Genomic DNA, 19045 nt, shown 5'->3' with positions numbered 1-19045 from the left:
ATCAGACACTATGTGACTAGGTGACCCTGAGCTGGCTACCTTTGGTTTCTTTCCTTTCTGAAGCACACACAGGCCTTAGTGTTAGGTGGGTTTTCCATGACCTGCTGCCTGTGACCTTCAGCAGGGCATCTGACTTAGGTCCACTGTGGGGATGAGTGCAGCCCTGGTGTGGCAGGGGTGATATCCCCTGGGGCCCCCCAGCCTGTCGTGCTGCATGTTGTGTGGTGGGGTGGGTGCTGCATCACTGTTGCGCTGCAGTTCTTCGAGGGGAAGGAGCTGCGCCTGAAGCAGGAATACTTTGTGGTGGCCGCCACACTCCAGGACATCATCCGCCGCTTCAAGTCCTCCAAGTTTGGCTGCCGGGACCCAGTGAGAACCTGTTTCGAGACGTTCCCAGACAAGGTCTGTGGTGGACGGGGAGCTGGCTCAGTGCTGCAGGACAGGGCGTTCTTGGTTCCCGGAGTTTCTTCCTCGTGTCTGGGAGGGGCGGGAGCAGGGTGGCAGCGTGCCCTGTGTCTCAGGGCCGTAAAGGCAGGTGGCCACCGTGAAAGGCTCCCATGGCAAAACCAGGCGTGTGTGGCAGGCTGAGTCTAGTCCCCCTAAACAGAGCTGCCACATTGGAGATGAGGGCAAAGCAGCTGTGGGGCAGAGCCCCATGTTGTGATCCCTAATACACTCGTCACGCAGAGCCCCCGTGCCCTCAGATCACAGGTGGCTGCAGAGCTTGCAGCCCACTTCTGGTTCCTCCCTGAAGTCCTCTGGGTTCTTAGGCTCCTTGGAGGTAGGCTGCGGGACTGACTTCTTCACAGCCTAGCCGTACCCCGCTGACTACTGTGGGCACCTGAACAACACCCCTCCTGTGAACTGCAGGTGGCCATCCAGCTGAACGACACCCACCCTGCGCTCTCCATTCCTGAGCTTATGCGGATTCTGGTGGATGTGGAGAAGGTAGATTGGGACAAGGTGAGTGTGAGAAGGGAAGGCGGCATCCTCTCTGGACTAAGATGGGTGCCAGTGTTCTTGAGCCTGTGCCAGCCACGGTGGCAAGTGGCTGAGCTAGTCCTGGGAAGTAGAGGGCCCTCTCCCCACCTCCAGAACCCCCCCCCCTCCCAGCCTTAGGAGATCAAGGGATCTGGCAGGACCCTGGGGACATAACAGGAACCTACGGTGCCAGGGGACAAAAGAGACAAGGACACTTTTTAGGGAACTTTACATATTTTCTCCTGTTGAAATTTGGTGAAAAAAACCTAGACAGGTTAGTACTTTTTGTTTGATTGTTTTCTTGAGGTAGGGTTTCACTCTAGCCCAGGCTGACCTGGAATTCACTATGTAGTCTCAGGGTGGCCTTGAACTTACGGTGATCTTCCTACCTCTGCCTCCCAAGTGCTGGGATTAAAGGCATGTGCCACCATGCCCGGCTAGAAGGGTTAGATTTTTTTTTATTAACAACTTCCATGATTATAAAATATACCCCATGGTGATATCCTCCCTCCCCCCACCTATCCCTTTGAAACTCCACTCTCCATCATACCCCCTCCCCATCTCAATCAGTCTCTCTTACTTTTGATGTCTTGATCTTTTCCTCCTCTTATGATGGTCTGATGCAGGTAGTATCAGGCACTGTGAGACCATGGATATCCAGGCCATTTTGTGTCTGGAGGGAGCATGTTGTATGGAGTCCTGCCCTTCCATTGGCTCTTACATTCTTTCCACCACCTCTTCTGCATTAGATGCTGATCCTTGGAAGGTGTGATACAGACATTGCAGTACTGAGCACTGTGGTCATTTCTTTCCATCACCATACCTGGCTAGAAGGGTTAGATTTTAATGACTATGTAAGTCAAGTTGGTGGCACACATCTATAATCACAGCACTCAGGAGGCTAAGGCAAGAAGAGAGCAGGTTCAAAGCCAAACCCAAGTCTGTAAGAGTCATATTTATGGACTTATTCTCTTGGCTCTGCCTTCCTTAGTCCTAGATTCTTTGGTATAGAAGGTTTTCTTGATTGAGTGTAATTGCAACAGAAAATATAAAGCAGTTCTTTTTACTGCAGCTGGAGCACCCAGAGCCTGTCTTTGTCTTGAGGATGTGTGCACTCCCCATCAGGCTGTGCCCTGTCGGGACCCCGCCCCTCATTTTCTGGCGGTGGGACAGGCTGCATGGCAATCAGTGTACTCCACATTATGGGTGCCAGGCAGGTAAACAGGAAAACTGCCCCATGGTCTGTTAGTGCACCACAGGAGAGGGTTGAAATTGAAATGTGATTGCCAGAAAGTCATTTGCACATGTTAGGTGGTCCTGTCAGCTTGGTGACCAGACTGGGCTGAACGTGGGGTGATGAGGGGACCAGCTCTGGAGAGCAGGGAGAGGGATGGGGAGCCCTCTCCGGCAGCTTCATTGTGCGCTTGTTAAACACTTGACATGTATTCCTAACAAGTGTGCTGTTTGCCAACGTCCAGGCCTGGGAGATCACCAAGAAGACCTGCGCATACACCAACCACACTGTGCTGCCCGAGGCCTTGGAACGCTGGCCCGTGTCCATGTTTGAGAAGCTGCTGCCACGGCATCTGGATATCATCTATGCCATCAACCAGAGACACCTGGATGTGAGTCACTGTGGGGGCTGGGGCAGCCAGGCTCCATCACAGAGGACCGCCCTCCCCAAATCTGGCCAGAGAGAAGAGGTGCTTCACCTTGGAGCCTGGGATCTGTCACCTGGCAGAGGTCTTGGCTGCCCCATGCTAGACTAGACCCCTGCCACGTATATGGGATGTGTGGGTGCAGGTCTGTTCTAAAAGTTCCCATTCTCAAGCAGACTATAGATTATGTCTTTTTTCTTAATATTTATTTATTTGCAAACAGAGACAGACAGAATGGGTGTGCAGGACCTCTAGCCACTGCAGATGAACTCCAGATGCATATGAACTGGGCTCATTTGGTTTTATACATAGGTGCCTTAACTGCTGAGCTATGTCTCCAGCCCCCTAGACCTGTGTTTTTCCTGGCTTCCCTAGAGGTGCCTGACAGCCTGTCTGTTCTTCTGAATTACCTCCAGAGAGGATACTGGTACATAAGCAGGAGAACTTGGCTTCAGGGTAAATACAGTGCCTATATGTGCTAGGCAAGGGCTCTACCACGGAGCCACACCCTGGCCTTGTCATGCTTTCTTTAGCCATCTCATCAGTGAGAGTGAAATTGAATGCTGCTCAGGTTAACAGGGCCCAGCTTCCTTCTTGTAAACTGAATGGCACATCTCCACCCAGCTGGTGTTCTGACATCACACAACACAGCCCTGTGAGCCCCAGGCTGGATTCAGGACCTTTCCTGTATTAGTTGTGTGAGTCATGGCTCCTGTGAGTGTGTCTGAGGCAGGTGATATATGAGGGTGCTGAGCTGGTGTGGGGCTTCCTGGGGTACAGGGCTGGGCATAGCAGCCCCTAGACTTCCTTGGAGGCAGTGTAACTTCTCACAGATGCGTGGTGGGATGGGGGCTGAGGGCTGTCGTCTGATACTGAGAGCTACTCAGTTGCTGTGGGATGTTCATCCTAGCTGTGTTGTGTGTTCTTGACCTCAGCATGTGGCTGCACTGTTTCCTGGAGACGTGGACCGCCTCAGGAGGATGTCTATAATTGAAGAAGGGGACTGCAAGAGAATCAACATGGCACACTTGTGTGTGATTGGCTCCCATGCTGTGAATGGCGTGGCAAGGATCCACTCAGAGATCGTGAAGCAATCTGTGTGAGTGAGGTGGCTCCTGTGGACCAGGTTGGCTCCTTCTTGACCCCCGAGCCCAGCTCAGCTCTAGATCTGCCTACCACATGCGCCCTGCCAGTAACTCACTTGAGGGTGTGGTGAACTTACCCAAGAGCTGCCACGACATCACACACTAGTGGGTTCACTTGGTGGGTGACACTGGGTAGACAGTTGTCTTTGCCACCACCTGTCATTCCTCCTATACATCTGCTGCTGGCCAACTACCGTTGATGCCCCGCCTGGGGCTGGGTGTCTAGGTCCTGGCCGATGGGGTTGGGGACATGACGTGATCTAAAATTGCTTCCTTACATTGTTTGACCAGATTAGTGTTAAACATCTGCACTGGTCGTCAGTCAGGCAGTCCCTGGGACAGCGGGTGCCTTTGCCATGCCAGTCCTTGGGAAAGGCTCCCTGTTTGAGGCTAGGCCCAGGGCTTTGTGTATTCTTCCCCACAACCAGCTTCTGATAGAGGAACTGAACCTGAGGTCTTCAGCTCTGCACACTGCCCAGTCTTCCCTCTCATGACCCAGATCTTTCCCCTAAATAGCTGTGGAAATCAGCCACGTTCTCACACCAAGGACAGCAGAATTACACAGGCCACAGTCGTGTGGCGGCACATGCTGCCTTTGCCCTGCTCCCACAGTGGTGCAATTGCGTTGCATGCTTCAGAAAATGAAACAGCCAGCTGAGCTTCAGGACCTCCTGGAAGTTCCCCGGAAAGCTCTGAAATTCCCTTACTTGCCTGGTTTAGAACTTGTGCCTATTTTCCTGTCTTCTGTGTTGATAGCTTTAAGGATTTTTATGAGCTGGAGCCAGAGAAGTTTCAGAATAAGACAAATGGCATCACACCCCGACGCTGGCTGCTGCTGTGCAACCCTGGGCTGGCAGACATCATTGTGGAGGTGAGGTCAGCCTTGCATTGCGTTGCGTGCAGCCGCCTCCAGCCTCCTGACAAAGAGGGGACTGGATGTGCTGGTGGAGTCGTAACTCAGCAGCTTCTGTCCCTGCTCACCTGTCTCACATGCCAGGCTCAGGACAGGCATCGGGACTGCAGAGGTGACTGAAGGCAGTGCTGTGGGGACACTGCTCACCTTGCGCTTTGTGGTCAGGAAGGGGTCCCTCAAGAGGCCAAGGAATGCTGGGGCTGCACCCCGGGGGCAGATCTGGTGTTGTACCAGCACCCTATAGGGGGTACAAGGCAGGTGCAGCTTCCATGCAGGGCCAGGCTAGGTGAGAAGAGGCAGGGGAGACCAGCAGTGAGGGGCTATCGGCAGTAGGAAGGCCACCATCAGTCTGGAAATAACTGCTGCTGTGGTTTGAAGGGAGAAGGTGGCCTGTCTGTTAATGGTGGTGAAGGGTGGGTCTGCGTCACCTGTGATGGGGTGTTCAAGCGGGATGCTGGGAAGTGGGAACTGAGGGAAGATTGTGAGTGTTGCATCCTGGTAGCCACGTGGCTGTAGTGTGACATGTCCTGAGAAGGGAGGGCGGCATGAGGGCTCCAAGGAGCAGGCAGGTCCAGGGGACAGCCTCATAGAGGCCGAGGTGCGGTGAACAGAAGCCATGTGTCCCTCTGCACTCTTCAGAGAATTGGGGAGGACTTCCTGACTGACCTGAGCCAACTGAAGAAGCTGTTGCCATTGGTCAGTGACGAGGCATTCATCAGGGACGTGGCCAAGGTCAAGCAGGTAGGCTGGCACAGCCCTCAGGCCCAGCACCCACGACTTACCCAGGGGCCAGGGGTTGGGGCCCTACTCAGCTGTCCAGATGAGGACCTGTCCATCCCTGGGTCATGCAACAGGGGGGTGAGTGCAGACCCCCCAGCCTAGTACTGACATTACCCTGCTCCAGTGTCAGGACAGGGAAAGCCAGTAGCGGTGGTCTTCCATGTCCGTTCAGGTTATGGCCTCCCCAAGATAAGAACCAGATGGGACACAGGAATGTTGCAGATGCACTGCTCTCAGTTTCTGGGGTACCAAGAAGTCCTGTCTAGGGTGCCCAAGGCAGTGATAGCATTTCTAAGTCCCATTTTAATCCCCCCCACCCCCACCTGCATGACTCCAGGTTTGACTTGGCCCCCGTTTTTCATTTATTCTATACGTGGCCATTGCCCTGTGTCTTCTTCCTAAGTGTCCCTTAATGCCATCTCTGCTCCCAGCGCAGTCTTCGGGCCCATGGTCCTGTCCCCATGGGTCCCTGGCAGTACAGAGATATTCTCAGCTCACAGTGCTGGTGGCCTCAGGGACAGTTCTGAGACTGCAGCCATCTGCCCGCTTCTGTCTCCCAGGAGAACAAGCTGAAGTTCTCTGCCCTGCTGGAGAAGGAGTACAAGGTGAAGATCAACCCTGCCTCCATGTTTGACGTGCATGTGAAGAGGATCCACGAGTACAAGAGACAGCTGCTCAACTGCCTGCACATCATCTCCCTGTACAACCGTGAGTGCACCCGGCTGCCCGTGACCTCGGTCCCCATCCCACGGCCCCCTCCTCCACCATGGCCCCCTCCTCCACCCCACCCCATGCACGTGATCTCCCTGTACAACCGTGAGTGCACCCGGCTGCCCGTGACCTCAGTCCCCATCCCACAGCCCCCTCCTCCACCCCACCCCGTGCACATCATCTCCCTGGACAACCGTGAGTGCACACGTTTCTCTGTGACCTCAGTCCCCATCCCATGGCCCTCCTCTCCCCCCATCCAAAGCCATAGCTGTTCCACGGCTTCATCCTGCTCTCTAGCTGGTCTTCTGACCTTAGTCTCTCTGCTATGGCAAATTCCCTTTGAGCCATGACCATGTTTTCTCGGTGGTCTGTACCAGACCTCAAGGTTCGTGAACAGGTGAGCACTGGAACATTGGGAAAGGCTCTTGGGGTTGTGCTGTCTTGGTGGAGGCCTGGAATAAGTCTACTGGGGGCCTCAGTAGAAGTGGAACTTTGTGGAGTTCCTGGGAAAGGCCTTATGCTCAGTTTTGATTTATTATTTCTTTTTTTTTTTTTTTAAAGAATTTTCAACATGGGGAAGGGAGAAACTGTTTTATTTTTATTTATTTTTTTTAAGAAACATTTTTTAAATTATTTATTTATTTATTTATTTGAGAGCGACAGACACAGAGAGAAAGACAGATAGAGGGAGAGAGAGAGAATGGGCGCGCCAGGGCTTCCAGCCTCTGCAAACGAACTCCAGACACGTGCGCCCCCTTGTGCATCTGGCTAACGTGGGACCTGGGGAACCGAGCCTCGAACCGGGGTCCTTAGGCTTCACAGGCAAGCGCTTAACCGCTAAGCCATCTCTCTCCAGCCCTGATTTATTATTTCTATAATGAATTTTGCCCTGTGTGGGAAGATTATGCTTATTAGAAGAGTGAGAGCTGGAGAGATGGCTCAGTGGTTAAGGAGCTTGCCTGTGAAGCCTAAAGACCCATGTTCTACTCTCCAGATCCCACATAAGCCAGATGCACAAAGATGAGGCAAGCGCAAAGTCTCACATGCCCACTAGGCACCACAGCATCTGGAGTTTGATTGCAGTGGCTGAGGCCCTGGCACGCCAATTCTGTCTCTGTCAAAGAAAAAAAAAAGAAATAGAAGAATGAGCCAGGCATGGTGGCACAGGCCTGAAATCTCAGCATTTGAGAGGCTGGGGCAGGAATAGTGCACATATTAGGCCAGCCTGGGTTTCATATCTCGTGAAACCTGTTTCAAGAATACGTATATATGCCAAGTGTGGTGGCGCACACCTTTTAATCCCAGCACTCAAGAGACAGAGGTAGGAGGATCGCTGTGAGTTCAATGCCACCCAGGTCAGCCTGAGCTATAGTGAGACCCTGCCTCGAAAAAAAAAATGTATATATGTTAAATTTATAAATGGAGCTTAAGTTATTTGTCAGTATTTAATTATGACAATAGCAGTGTATCAAGGATATCCTGAAAGTGATTTAAAAACCAAAGGTCTGGTGGACTGTGGATATAGCTCCAAGGTAAAGTGCTTGCTTCACATGCGGAAGACCCTGGGTTCAGTTCTCAGTGGCACCAAAACAACAACGACAAAAAACCCAAAGTCACCTCAAATTCTTTGTATCAGCTCTCAGGAACACTGGATCTTCTTTTCCCAGTAAATCCGTCTCCTCAGAGTGGCAGAATCTTCTGGGACCTTGTGAGTCACATGCACAGTAGGATGGATGCTAGAGGCCATGAATATGAGACCCTCGTGCCCTGTGTGGTGGCCCAGGGAGGTGCCCACAGGGCCTGTGACTTAAACACACAGGGGTTCCTGGGAGCCGTGGTCTCGTTTTCTTTGCACCTTCTCCTGCGGCAGCTCTGATGTGGCCTATGGTGTCTCCACGTCCCTTGCTCAGAGGACTAGTGTTTGTGAAGAGCCGGCTGCCTGCCCTGCCTCCCCCTGCACCCCACACTCGTAGCTGGAGGGTTTGCCTTTGTGCTGTTGTGTAGACATCTGCTCTTGCTTGTTAGCCCTGAACACCACCCTGTAATTCCCAGCTGTTCGGATAAGGCAGCTGGCAGGCTTGTTGCTATTCCCTCATCTTGCCCCTTGTGCATGCACCCCCCATTTTAAGAGCACGCAGCCTCCCTCAGGATGGCCCCGATCAGAGCTGGTGTACCCCACCTTGCCTGTGTCTTTGTTCCGAGCAGTCTGAAGCCTCCCATCCTGATGGGCCTGGGGCTGGCCATGGCAGCCTTGGCTGCCCCTCTGCCTCCATCTTGAGGATGGGAGCTGGTATGCTTGTCTTGATCTCTGAAGCGCCTTTTTCTCGATGCTGTCCTGGTGCTGACCCCCATGGGTCACTCCTCCCTGGTGCTCAGGACTCTCCTTGAACGTGTTGGCTGTCATTTCACGGAGGTTTTCTTGAGACACAATGAAAAGGTCTGTTTGGTTCTTATGGTGGTTTGATTCAGGTGTTCTGAACCCTAGGTTCCCACCTGGTGGAGATTTGGGTATTAATGCCTGCCTCCCGGAGGCAGCGTGTTGTTGGGGGCGGGCTTATGGCTGTTACAGCCAGTGTCCCCATGCCAGTGTCCGGCACACTCTATTCCTGTTGTCCACCCTCTCTGCTCATGCCGTCGTCTTCCCTGCCGTCATGGAGCTCCCCCTCGAGTCTGTAAGCTGACACAAACCCTTTTCTCCCACCAGCTGCTCTTGGTCCGTGCTTTCTGCCAGCAGTGTGAAGCTGACTGCAACAGTCCTCTGTTCCTTTCTCCTCTAGATTCTAAGCATGTCGCCCGTTATCTTATCCAGGTCCCTGTGCTGGCTTCTTTCTGGACATTTTCTTCATCCTGTTCTGCAGTGTTGGTTTTTCTGCCTCCTCCCTCCTGCCGGCTCCCTCTGCGTAGCCCCCCCCCCCTCAGGTCCGTGTCTTGCTGAGTGGTGACAAAGGTTTGTGCTTTATATGCAGGTTGGCTCCGCTGTTTGCTGTCTGAAGTGAAGCAGTGTTTGTTGACCATGCTGATGGTTTGTGGGTGAATTGGATGCCCCAAGGACTACCGAAGGAGGTTCCTCTGCCAGGGAAGCTCCCAGGCTCTTCCTCTTAGGCCAGAGCCACATGTCCTCAGCAAGCGGCACTTTCCTGAGGGTCCATATATTGTCTTTGCAAGTCTCACCTCACTTGAGGGCTCCAAGAGCTGCCAGACCTGCCTTTGCCTAACGCCCTTGTGAGAGCTCTGTCCACCCTGCGCAGGGATGGCTTCCTGAGTTACTGAGCGTGGTGTTACCTGTTGCTCTTCCCAAGTTTTGATGCAGTTGTCATTTGTAGGTTTGTTTTGTTGTTGTCTCTGTACTACGAGAAGACTTCTTGCTGCATTGTTGCCCAGGTTGGCACTGAACTCATGGGCTCAAGCAATTCTCCTAGACCAGTCTCTTGAGCAGCACAAAGAAACCAGCCAGCCTGCTCACTTCCTGGCAGCCAGAGAGAGATGGCTGGGCTCTTCCCACACGTCATTCGGGGCATGCCTCCATGGACTTAGCTCCCTTCCACATGCCCCTTTCCTGAAGGTGCCACCACTTCCTAATAGTGACATGCTAGTGACTAAGCCTTTGGGGAACATTTCTAAACAATAAAGCCCACAGACTTTAAAGTTTCACCCTTTGCCCCTCAAGGACACAAGCACAATGCTGAGCTCACCTCTTTATGTGCCATCAAACTATGTTTTAAATATTTTCTTTTTTTGCTTTAATTATTTCATTTTTACTTTTTTAAGAGAAAGAGGCAGACAGACAGAGAGGGAGAGAAAACGGGCATGCCAGGGCCTCCAGCTGCTGCAAACGAACTCTCCAGATGCGTGCACTACTTTGTGCATCTAGTGGGTCTTAGGGAGTTGAACGTGGGTCCTTTTGGCTTTGTAAGCAAGTACCTTAACTGCTAAGTCATCTTTAGCCCAAAGCTGTGTTTAAAAGCATGGTGCTCATCATGCACAAGGACTCTGACTGCCGAGACCACCCAGATGGGTCCTGGTTGGCCTTTTTTTTTTTGGAACTGTAGAGAGTGCTTTTCACAAGCCCTTAGGAAGAACACCAGCTAGGACACTGCATGGCCTGTCATCTGTGGTGCCAGGTAGCTTTCCCCACCATCCGGGGATACAGGTGCAGACTTAGTGGAGGCCTTGTCCTTCTGTGAGTGCCAGGTTCCTGCATGGGTGTTGTGACCATGGCATTGTGTCACTACCAACTACCTGTGGTGCTCAGCCCAAACCACACAGCCTGCTGAACCTGCCTGTTGCTGGGACCCCAGGTGTGTCGGGCAGGGGTGGATTGGTATCAAATTGCCTCTTTTATTTGTCCTCAGGAATAAAGAAGGACCCAACCAAAGCATTTGTGCCCAGGACTGTTATGATTGGGGGCAAGGTAAGATGACTTCTTCCCTCCTTTTGTTGATCTGGGTCCAGGATGCACCGCCCTGACTTGACATTGGGCAGCCTACTTGGCAGGTGCCAGTACCCGCAGATGTCAGCAGTGCCCAGCCCTGAGGGTGAGGGACAGGGAGCTCTTTACGGTCAGTTGGATATGATTGGATATGAGTCTGTCAGCCCACTCACAGGAAGCATGTCCCTAGCGCCAAGGGCCAGTCAGTCCCCAGTATGCTTTTGGATACCCTCTCCACTGCCCAGAGCTCCCCCCACCCGTGTAATTACACGGTGCACTTGTGGCCGAGGTGCCAAGTGGCTGCTGCATGTGCCTCACACGAGGCCTTGTTTATTGTGGCTGGAGGTCGTCTTATTCACCGTGACACACTCCGGGAGCACAGGCTCGCTCTCACCGCGTCCTCATACTGCTGAGGTGTTGCTTCCTTCTTTCCTTTTTGTTTATGAGAGAGAGAATTGGCACGCCAGGGCCTTCAGCCACTGCAGTTGAACTCCAGACGTGTGCGCCACCTTGTACGCATGTGTGACCTTGCGCTTGTGTCACCTTGTGTGTCTGGCTTACATGGGATCTGCAGACAGAGTCAAACATGGATCCTTAGGCTTTGCAGGCAAGTGCCTTAACCACTAAGCCATCTCTCCTGACTGCAGCTTCTTGAGGGACTGCCTTGGATAGCCTCCCCAGGGGCATATGCCAAAGGCACTCCTGTGATTAACATGGTAGGAGTGACATGGATGCAGGTGTCTGTCCTTGGCTGTGAGGTTATCCCTACTTCTGACTTCACTGCCTGCAAAGGTGGCTGCAGGGAAGGTTACTTCCCCAAGCGCTTCCCTTACCTTTATTGGTTTCTTCCTACCCCCATCACCTGGTATTTTTAATATTTTAATTAATTAATACAGAAAGAATGGGTGTGCCAGGGCCTCTAGCCATTGCAAATGAACTCTATCATATTTTTCTGGCTTATGTGGGTTCTGGGGAATCAAACTTGGGTCCTTAGGCTTCGCAGGCAAGTGCTAAGCCATCTCTCCAGCCCTCACTGGTATTTTTGAAACAAATTTTGGGCTTCCTGCTATTTTGTTAGTATTTTAGTAAGTAAAGTCCAAAGCAGTGTAGGCTTCTAGAAAGAACTTTCCATGAACAACTTTAAAGCTAGAGAAAAGTTGGAAGGACTATAGAGCATCCTGTTGAACTGTCTGGATGGTGGATTCCAGCCATTTGGACAACTGAAGACTGCACCACGTACCTTCATGAGCAATTGTTCTCTAAAACCACCATACAGTAACATGTCAGCACACTGGAGGAAAGTTCCTCCAATAAATACCCAGGGACCACTTGTCTTACTCGAGTTGAAAGTGTTTCTCTTCTTGAGTCAGTCTCACTCTCACTATTTTGCCCCAAGTGGTTTCAAATCCCTGGGTTCAATTGACTCTCTTGCCTCAATCTCTGGAGTAGCTGGGACTATAAGGCATGTGCCACCGTGCCCAGCTCAAGTTTCATGGTATTTTCTTTTTTGGGGGGAGGGGGGATTGAACCCAGGGCTTTGCCCATTCTAGACAGTCCCTGTTTGAATCAGGACTACAAGGAAGGTCGTCACATTGAAGTTGGTCAATATGGATCTTAATTCTCTGAAAAGTAGCTTTTGCCTCCAGGCCTTTTGTTCTTTCTTCAATGTATTTGTTAAGGAAATTGGATTGCTACCCCAAGGATGGCCTTTTCTGAATATATCCCTCTGGTATATTCCTTAATTCCTCATATATCTTGTAAATTAATAATTCTAGAAGTCCTTATTTCTTTTATCTTGTATTTCTATTTACTTTTTTAGTTTTTGCTATTTTGAGGTAGGGTCTCACAATAGCCCAGGCTGACCTGGAACTCACTATGTAGTCTCAGGGGGACCTCGAACTCATGGTAGTCCAACCTCTTCCTCCCAAGTGCTGGGATTAAAGGCATGTACCACCACGCCTGGCTATCTTGTATTTCTAAAACATTGACTAAAATCGTAAAGTCAGACTCAAGGCTGGCCAGTTTCACAAGTGTAAGGTGGCCTTAGTGTCAGGCACCATCCTCAGAGATCCTTTCCCTTCCTCCACATTGCAGGCGTTGTGACCTCCATGGTCTGCAGTTTACTGGCCAATCTGGTGCCAGGCTTCTGCACCTCATGGGTCCGTTTCTCAGACCCAGGGATCAGCAGTGGGGACAGATGCTCTGTGGACCATTCCTGGAACCTGGGCAGTGTTCTTATACTAAGCCCTTTGACCCTTTCCTCCCTCTTTCCAGGCAGCTCCTGGTTACCACATGGCCAAGATGATCATCAAGCTGGTGACATCCATCGGAGACATTGTCAATCATGATCCAGTTGTGGGCGACAGGCTCAGAGTGATCTTCCTGGAGAACTACCGAGTATCCCTGGCTGAGAAAGGTAGGTCTGGGCACTTGTACTGACAGGAGACTCGCTCCTGTGATTGGGTGGAGTGGGGCAGCACTGGCTGTGGCCATTCTCCACTTCTGGCAGCTGTGCTGCACCCGGGACATCCAGCCCCCCAGGGTGGGGCCGCAGACGAGCAGTGAAGGGCCGCGGAGCTCATGGGAGTACTGTGTCATGAGCATCTCCCAGCAGAATCTTTGTACGTTTCTAGTGGCATTACTGTCATTGTTTTCCGAATGTTCTCCTTGCTTTGGCCTGGGTCTTATTGTTCCTCCACCTTCCTCCCTCTTTGCCTCAGCTGTACCGGCTGCTCTTGGGCCTGTGGCCAGAAGGACCTGACTCCCCTGCTCTCGCTGCCTCTCTTCTCCCCTCCCCTCTCTCAAAAGGCAAAAATCAAGCAAACAAAACACCCCAGAGAGACAGCTGCCTGGCCTCTCGGTCCTGTGGCTTCTTTGACAGCAAGCTCCGTGGCCTTGGGATGATGTTTCCTGCCCTGGGCTCACCCACCCTGGGGATAAGCTGCTTCCTGGACTGAAGGAGGGAGTGTGGTGTGGATGGTTCAGTGAGGCAGAGTCTGAGGCTGACATGTCTCCTGCCCTGCAGTGATCCCAGCTGCTGACCTGTCGCAGCAGATCTCCACTGCAGGCACCGAGGCCTCGGGCACTGGAAACATGAAGTTCATGCTCAATGGAGCTCTCACCATCGGCACTATGGATGGCGCCAATGTGGAGATGGCTGAGGAAGCCGGGCTCGAGAATCTCTTCATCTTTGGCATGCGGGTGGAAGATGTTGAGGCCCTGGACCAGAAGGGGTGTGTGTCCTGTCCTTTGCTGTTGGGGGTGCGTGGCAATTTTGGGGAGTATTGCAGAGGTTAGCTAGCAAGGCCTGGGGCAGACTATGCGCTCACTGAGGGACCTTGATGAGCACAAAAGGATCAGGGTCCCAAAGAGGCTGCTCCTGTGCATATCTCCAAATCCTCATCCTCCATTGAAGACCTTGGTGGTTGTAGGTCTTCACTGGTCATAGGTCTCCTCCTGCAGGGCCATTACCAGTGCAGCAGTCAGCTTTACATCCCTAAGGTGAACTACCAGACCAGGCACAGCTATGGAGGGATACTTACTATGGATCCAGGGGCAGTTCCATAATGGCAGAATACGCTGGTCCTCTTACCAAGGTCCAAGCAGAGAGAGGGAAGCCACACCACACCGCACACTTCAGGAACTCCAGCTGGGCAGTTTACCTATCTCTAGATTGGAATTTCAAACCCACCACCACACCTTAAGATCCTCCCAGTGACACCGCCTAGCGAGGTGGCTGCAGATCCAAACTACAAAACACTGAATATACTGGGGGCCATCTATTCAAACTACCACAACCACTCCAGGCATAGCAGAATGCAGCTCAGACACCTTTGCATTTTAAAATGGTTTTAGGTTTGCAGAAAATCTACATACAGTGCAGAGACCTTCCATATGTCCCTCTTGCAGCTTCCTGTTCGGTTACTGTGTGTGGTACACCATCAAAATCAACCCACAGGGACACACCATTAGATACCAGATTCCATGTTGCATTCTACTTTTACCAGTTTTCCCATTAATGCCCTTTCCCACACTTGTGACACTATCATCAGGTCTCCCAGTCTTCTCTGATCTGAAAACTTGTGTCCCCCCACCCCCATGATCTTGACCTTGATGAGGCATTCTGGTCTCTAAGAGATAAACTATATTGTCTTTTATTTAAAATTAATTCCTTTTCAAAGCTCATGAAGAGTCTCTGAGGCATTAGGCAGCAGCAGATGTTACTTCAGGCAGACTAAATGTCACCTAGAAGGTCAAACTGTCCTCGTCACCCAGAGAACTCGCATGTCCATGTGGGATTTCCACTGCCCCCTCCCTCAGCTCTTCCTGTCCATCTTGTGACCTCAGGCTCCATCTCTGAACCGTAGAGGAAACCAGTGGAGTTGATTTACGCTTGTAGGATGTCACCATTCTAGCCAGCTGCCTCTCAAGGGCCTTGTAGCCACATAAAGCTGATGCCCTGGGCCACCACGGCTGCTGTGGGGCAGGGGCTGTGTCAGGTATAGCCTGGCTTCACCACTTATCCTAGAAGCTGCTCTCTGGGGATGCCAGGCACTAACTGTGCCTATCTTTTCACAGGTACAATGCCAGAGAGTTTTATGAGCGCCTGCCCGAACTGAGGCAAGCTGTGGACCAGATCAGCAGCGGCTTCTTTTCCCCCAAGGACCCAGACTGCTTCAAGGATGTGGTCAACATGCTGATGTACCATGACAGGTGGGGCACACCTGCCTCTTTCTTTGGCCTCCTGGTCCCCACAACTGGGAGAGTCAGATCCTACTGGGCTGAGACCTGTTTTCATGTCAACTTCCCTTCACCTCAGACCAGGAGACCTCGCCCCGGTCATAGTCACAGTCAAACCAGGGTAGGGGTGTGCAGTGGCCTCTGTCAGTGCCATCTTGCCCTTCTCTCTGGGCAGTGGGCTACAACTCAGCCCCCCAGGCTGCACAGTGGGAGCAGGAGGCTGGAAGGCATCTCTTGGCTGTTGGGGGCCAGTAGAGGGCGCTCAGAGCACAGGCAACAGTGACTATGGCACTGTGGCAAGTGTCAGTCCTTGAGGGCACATCACAATTCAGGTGGAATTAACCCACGACACCAGCACCTTACACTGCAGTGTTCCTTCACTGAAGTCCTATTAACACATGGGTGTAGGTGGCCAAGCTAGGTAACAGCTCTGCCGAGCTACTGTACCTGCTGATGGAAGTAGACTGGTGAAGTTGAGCACGTACCTCTCCTCTACTTTCAGTTGCCTTTGAGTTAGTTTTGTCTTTGCTGTGAGAACTGTGCCCCCACTGGCTTCAGTCAGGTCAGAGCATGGCCCCACCCATGTGTCTGGGATGAAGTGCAAACTGTTGAGACCATTATATGTTTTCAGAAATCTGCATTTCCCCCCTGAACATCAGGGACTTGGGAACAGAAGCTAAATGGAGCCTCTTGGCCCAGCAGGTGAAATGGACTTGCTTCTCTGTGTCTGTAGTCACCTCTGGGCATGTGTTGCTCTTAAACACCCTTTGTATGGAAATTAATCTAGAAACAGATTCCTTCAAGGTTAGGTTGAAACCATACCTTCTAAAAAGCATCCCCAGAACATGAGTGTTTCTCACAGAGGAGCCCCTGGCCCACACAAGCAGGGCAGGCTTTACCGTGGCCCCGACAGAGCCAAGACGACATGATGGCCATTGGTAGACAGGCCATTTTGACTTGTCTGAGGGACTGTCCCATGGAGAACGCAGGAGGTTGCTGCTGCAGGCAGGACTCCTTGCCCATTGCCACCTTCTACTCTGACGCAGCCTCCTATCCCTGTTTCAGGTTCAAGGTGTTTGCAGACTATGAAGCCTACATGCAGTGCCAGGCCCAAGTGGATCAGCTGTACCGGGTAAGGCTCACGGGCCCCCCAAGATGAGGGGAGCAGCTGGATGGGTGTGTGTAGACTTGCTGAGTCAGGATTGTCCTTTCCCAGTCAGAGGCCGAGGCCAGAGCAGTGCAGGTTTTAGCTTTGTCACCAGCAGGCTCGCCTGCGTGCAAGTCGGCTGCCCTGGCATTTCCGATCGTGGAGAAGTAGGTCCTCATGCCTGAGAACAGGAACATGGGGTCTGGAGATAGTACCCCACAGGAGCCAGGTCCTACTCAGGAGGCCCCTTTGCTGCCAGCTACCATCTGGGGGAAGCTGCAGTGGGCTGAAGCCCACACTCAAAGGCACCTCCTTGGCCTTGTGTGGGCATTGGGTCCTCCAGTGACAGGGTCTTATTTGCTGGTGGTCCTGTGGGCCATGCCTTAGTGGAGAACCACCTAGTGAGGGCAGAAGAGACCTTTCGTTTGGGTTTCTTGACTCTTGCACTGAGTATGGATCATCGATGAAATCAAGCCAGGCCCTCTCCTCTGAGCATATGGTTGCTTCCACCAGGCGGGTCCTTGCTCAGAGCTTATGTGGAAACAGCCCTCGCATTCTAGAAGTCCAGACTCTCTTAGGAAACTTTGGCCTGCCAAAGATCAGTCAGTCTCATTTTCCCCCACAGAACTCCAAGGAGTGGACCAAGAAAGTGATCAGAAACATCGCCTGCTCGGGCAAGTTCTCCAGTGATCGGACCATCACTGAGTATGCACGGGACATCTGGGGAGTGGAACCTTCCGACCTGCAGATTCCGCCCCCGGACACCCCCAGGGAGTAGCTGCCCCATGAAGTGGGACCAGTGGCTTGTTTGGCTGACTCTGCACTCATGCCAGTCTTCAGGCACTCTGCCAGCAGCTTCTGGTCCCTGCTTTCTTCAGTGCTGTGTTTCCAGAAGGGGCCATGGGGTTTCAGTAGTTGTTTTAAGGACCCAGAAGAGGAGGTAGGTGTGACACCCTCCTGGTTTTCTAAAAAGAAGGTGGCATTCACATAATAGATGGGCACAGACAGTCCCCACAGAGGATGGGTAGACGGTAGGGCCAGTGCCTTGGTCCCTGAAGTCTTGCACGCAAATTTAGCTTTGAGGTTCCAGATCTGGGGTCTAGGTAGGGGGTCTGGTGAAGTCTGGGTTCCCATGTGTTTCTGTAACAACGGGGTCACTAGCTAAACCCAGTGTGTCCTTCTTGGTCGCAGTGGGAAGTAGATCTTACGGGCTTCATCATGGCCACCTGTCTTCTGTACTGGGTCAAGGACTGACTCTAGCCATCCCAGAAGCCATGTGTGCACTGGGACCTGGGACTGCTGGGAGGAGCATTGAAGAGAGACCTGTGCCCATACATCAGAGGCCTTGGTCATGGACCAGGCTGCCTGATAGAGGGTTAGCATATTACTTTTTCAAAAAGAAAAATTAACTTCACAAGGAACTGAAACTAGCTGAAGCCTTCTTTTTTAGCAAGTAAACATTGTACTAGGTCAATTTAGTTTCTGGTGTCTGGAGTTGGCCATACTAGGGATATTTTTGCCTGGCTGGAGGTGAGTCAGCTACTGTCCCTGGATGGGTCAGCTGCTTGTCCTGCACTGGGGCCTTGGGCAGTGGATCTGTACTCTCCTGACACCTTCACTCACATCCCAAGGTGCATTTCCTATTGTCCACACATAAGCTTGGCATCATTCTTCCTCCCTCTAGAAAAAGGGCCTATGGCCCAGAGGAGCCATTTCCATCCTGCAATGGCAGCCTGGTGAGGTAGCCAGGGTGAGCCTCCCAACCTCCCTGAGACTGAAGCTTCAGGATAGGATGGAGTCCAAATCCTGCTCAAAGAATGGATGTAGAGAAACTATATCCACCTTGCGTGCTGAATCTGGGCCAGGGTGGAGAGGCCTTTATCACCACGCCTGCAGGAAGGGTCTGCTTGCGGTGCTAAGTTCAAGTTGACCAGAACCACTGTGGTTGTGGTGGGGTAGGGAGCAGGTTCTAGACCTGGTCATCTGCTTGCCCTGTGCATGAGACTCCAGTCCTTGAAGCCACTGTGCATGACCACTACCCCACCACTTGCTGTAACTGCCTCGTGTGAGAAGCTGATTAAACTTCTACGCCCATGGCTGACCCATGCGGTGCCTGTGTTTCCCTCAACCTTCAATACTGGGGGGCTTCCATGGAAGGAGGATGGAGCCTGGGGGAGGTACCGCACAGGAATGGACCTCAGTAACCAGGCCTGGACTGAAGCCTAGCCCATTGCCTGGGCTCAAAGTTAGCTCTTATCCCCTCTGTGTGGGACTTGCAGCCACATGTGCCTGAACTACCACCTATTCTTTAGAAGACCATCAAGTCCAGCCACATGGGAGCAAGATGACATTTGCATATCTAGTATGACATATGCATATCTAGTGTCAGCCTCTTTGCACTTGTCATCAATATCTGGCTCTCGAGCCAAATATTTCTTCTGAATTATGAACTTAAGACTCGCTTGAGCCACTAGCAGGGGGTGGGGCAGGACAGAACCCCGAGTTTCTGGTCCCCAGGCTGGCAAGGCCATCATGTGGCTC

At 52.1% G+C, this 19045-nt stretch overlaps 1 protein-coding gene across 1 annotated transcript in view; it reads left to right on the top strand.

The window, feature by feature from the left end:
- Window positions 1-18605, top strand: part of Pygb (glycogen phosphorylase B) — a 54781-nt gene extending 36176 nt beyond the window's left edge. Inside the window, exons 8-20 of the mRNA XM_004668035.3 lie at window positions 259-402; window positions 871-963; window positions 2460-2606; window positions 3575-3738; window positions 4541-4655; window positions 5337-5438; window positions 6038-6185; window positions 10541-10599; window positions 12892-13033; window positions 13643-13850; window positions 15196-15330; window positions 16423-16489; window positions 17130-18605. Coding sequence (XP_004668092.1) covers window positions 259-402; window positions 871-963; window positions 2460-2606; window positions 3575-3738; window positions 4541-4655; window positions 5337-5438; window positions 6038-6185; window positions 10541-10599; window positions 12892-13033; window positions 13643-13850; window positions 15196-15330; window positions 16423-16489; window positions 17130-17282 — 1677 coding nt within the window. The 3' untranslated portion in view covers window positions 17283-18605. The remainder of the gene's footprint in view (window positions 1-258; window positions 403-870; window positions 964-2459; window positions 2607-3574; window positions 3739-4540; window positions 4656-5336; window positions 5439-6037; window positions 6186-10540; window positions 10600-12891; window positions 13034-13642; window positions 13851-15195; window positions 15331-16422; window positions 16490-17129) is intronic.
- Window positions 18606-19045: the final 440 nt, after the last annotated feature.

This window comes from Jaculus jaculus, chromosome 8 (genome assembly GCF_020740685.1).
Source record: "Jaculus jaculus isolate mJacJac1 chromosome 8, mJacJac1.mat.Y.cur, whole genome shotgun sequence".
Classification (NCBI taxonomy): Eukaryota; Metazoa; Chordata; class Mammalia; order Rodentia; family Dipodidae; genus Jaculus; species Jaculus jaculus.
This window is presented reverse-complemented; position numbering and strand designations above follow the sequence as displayed.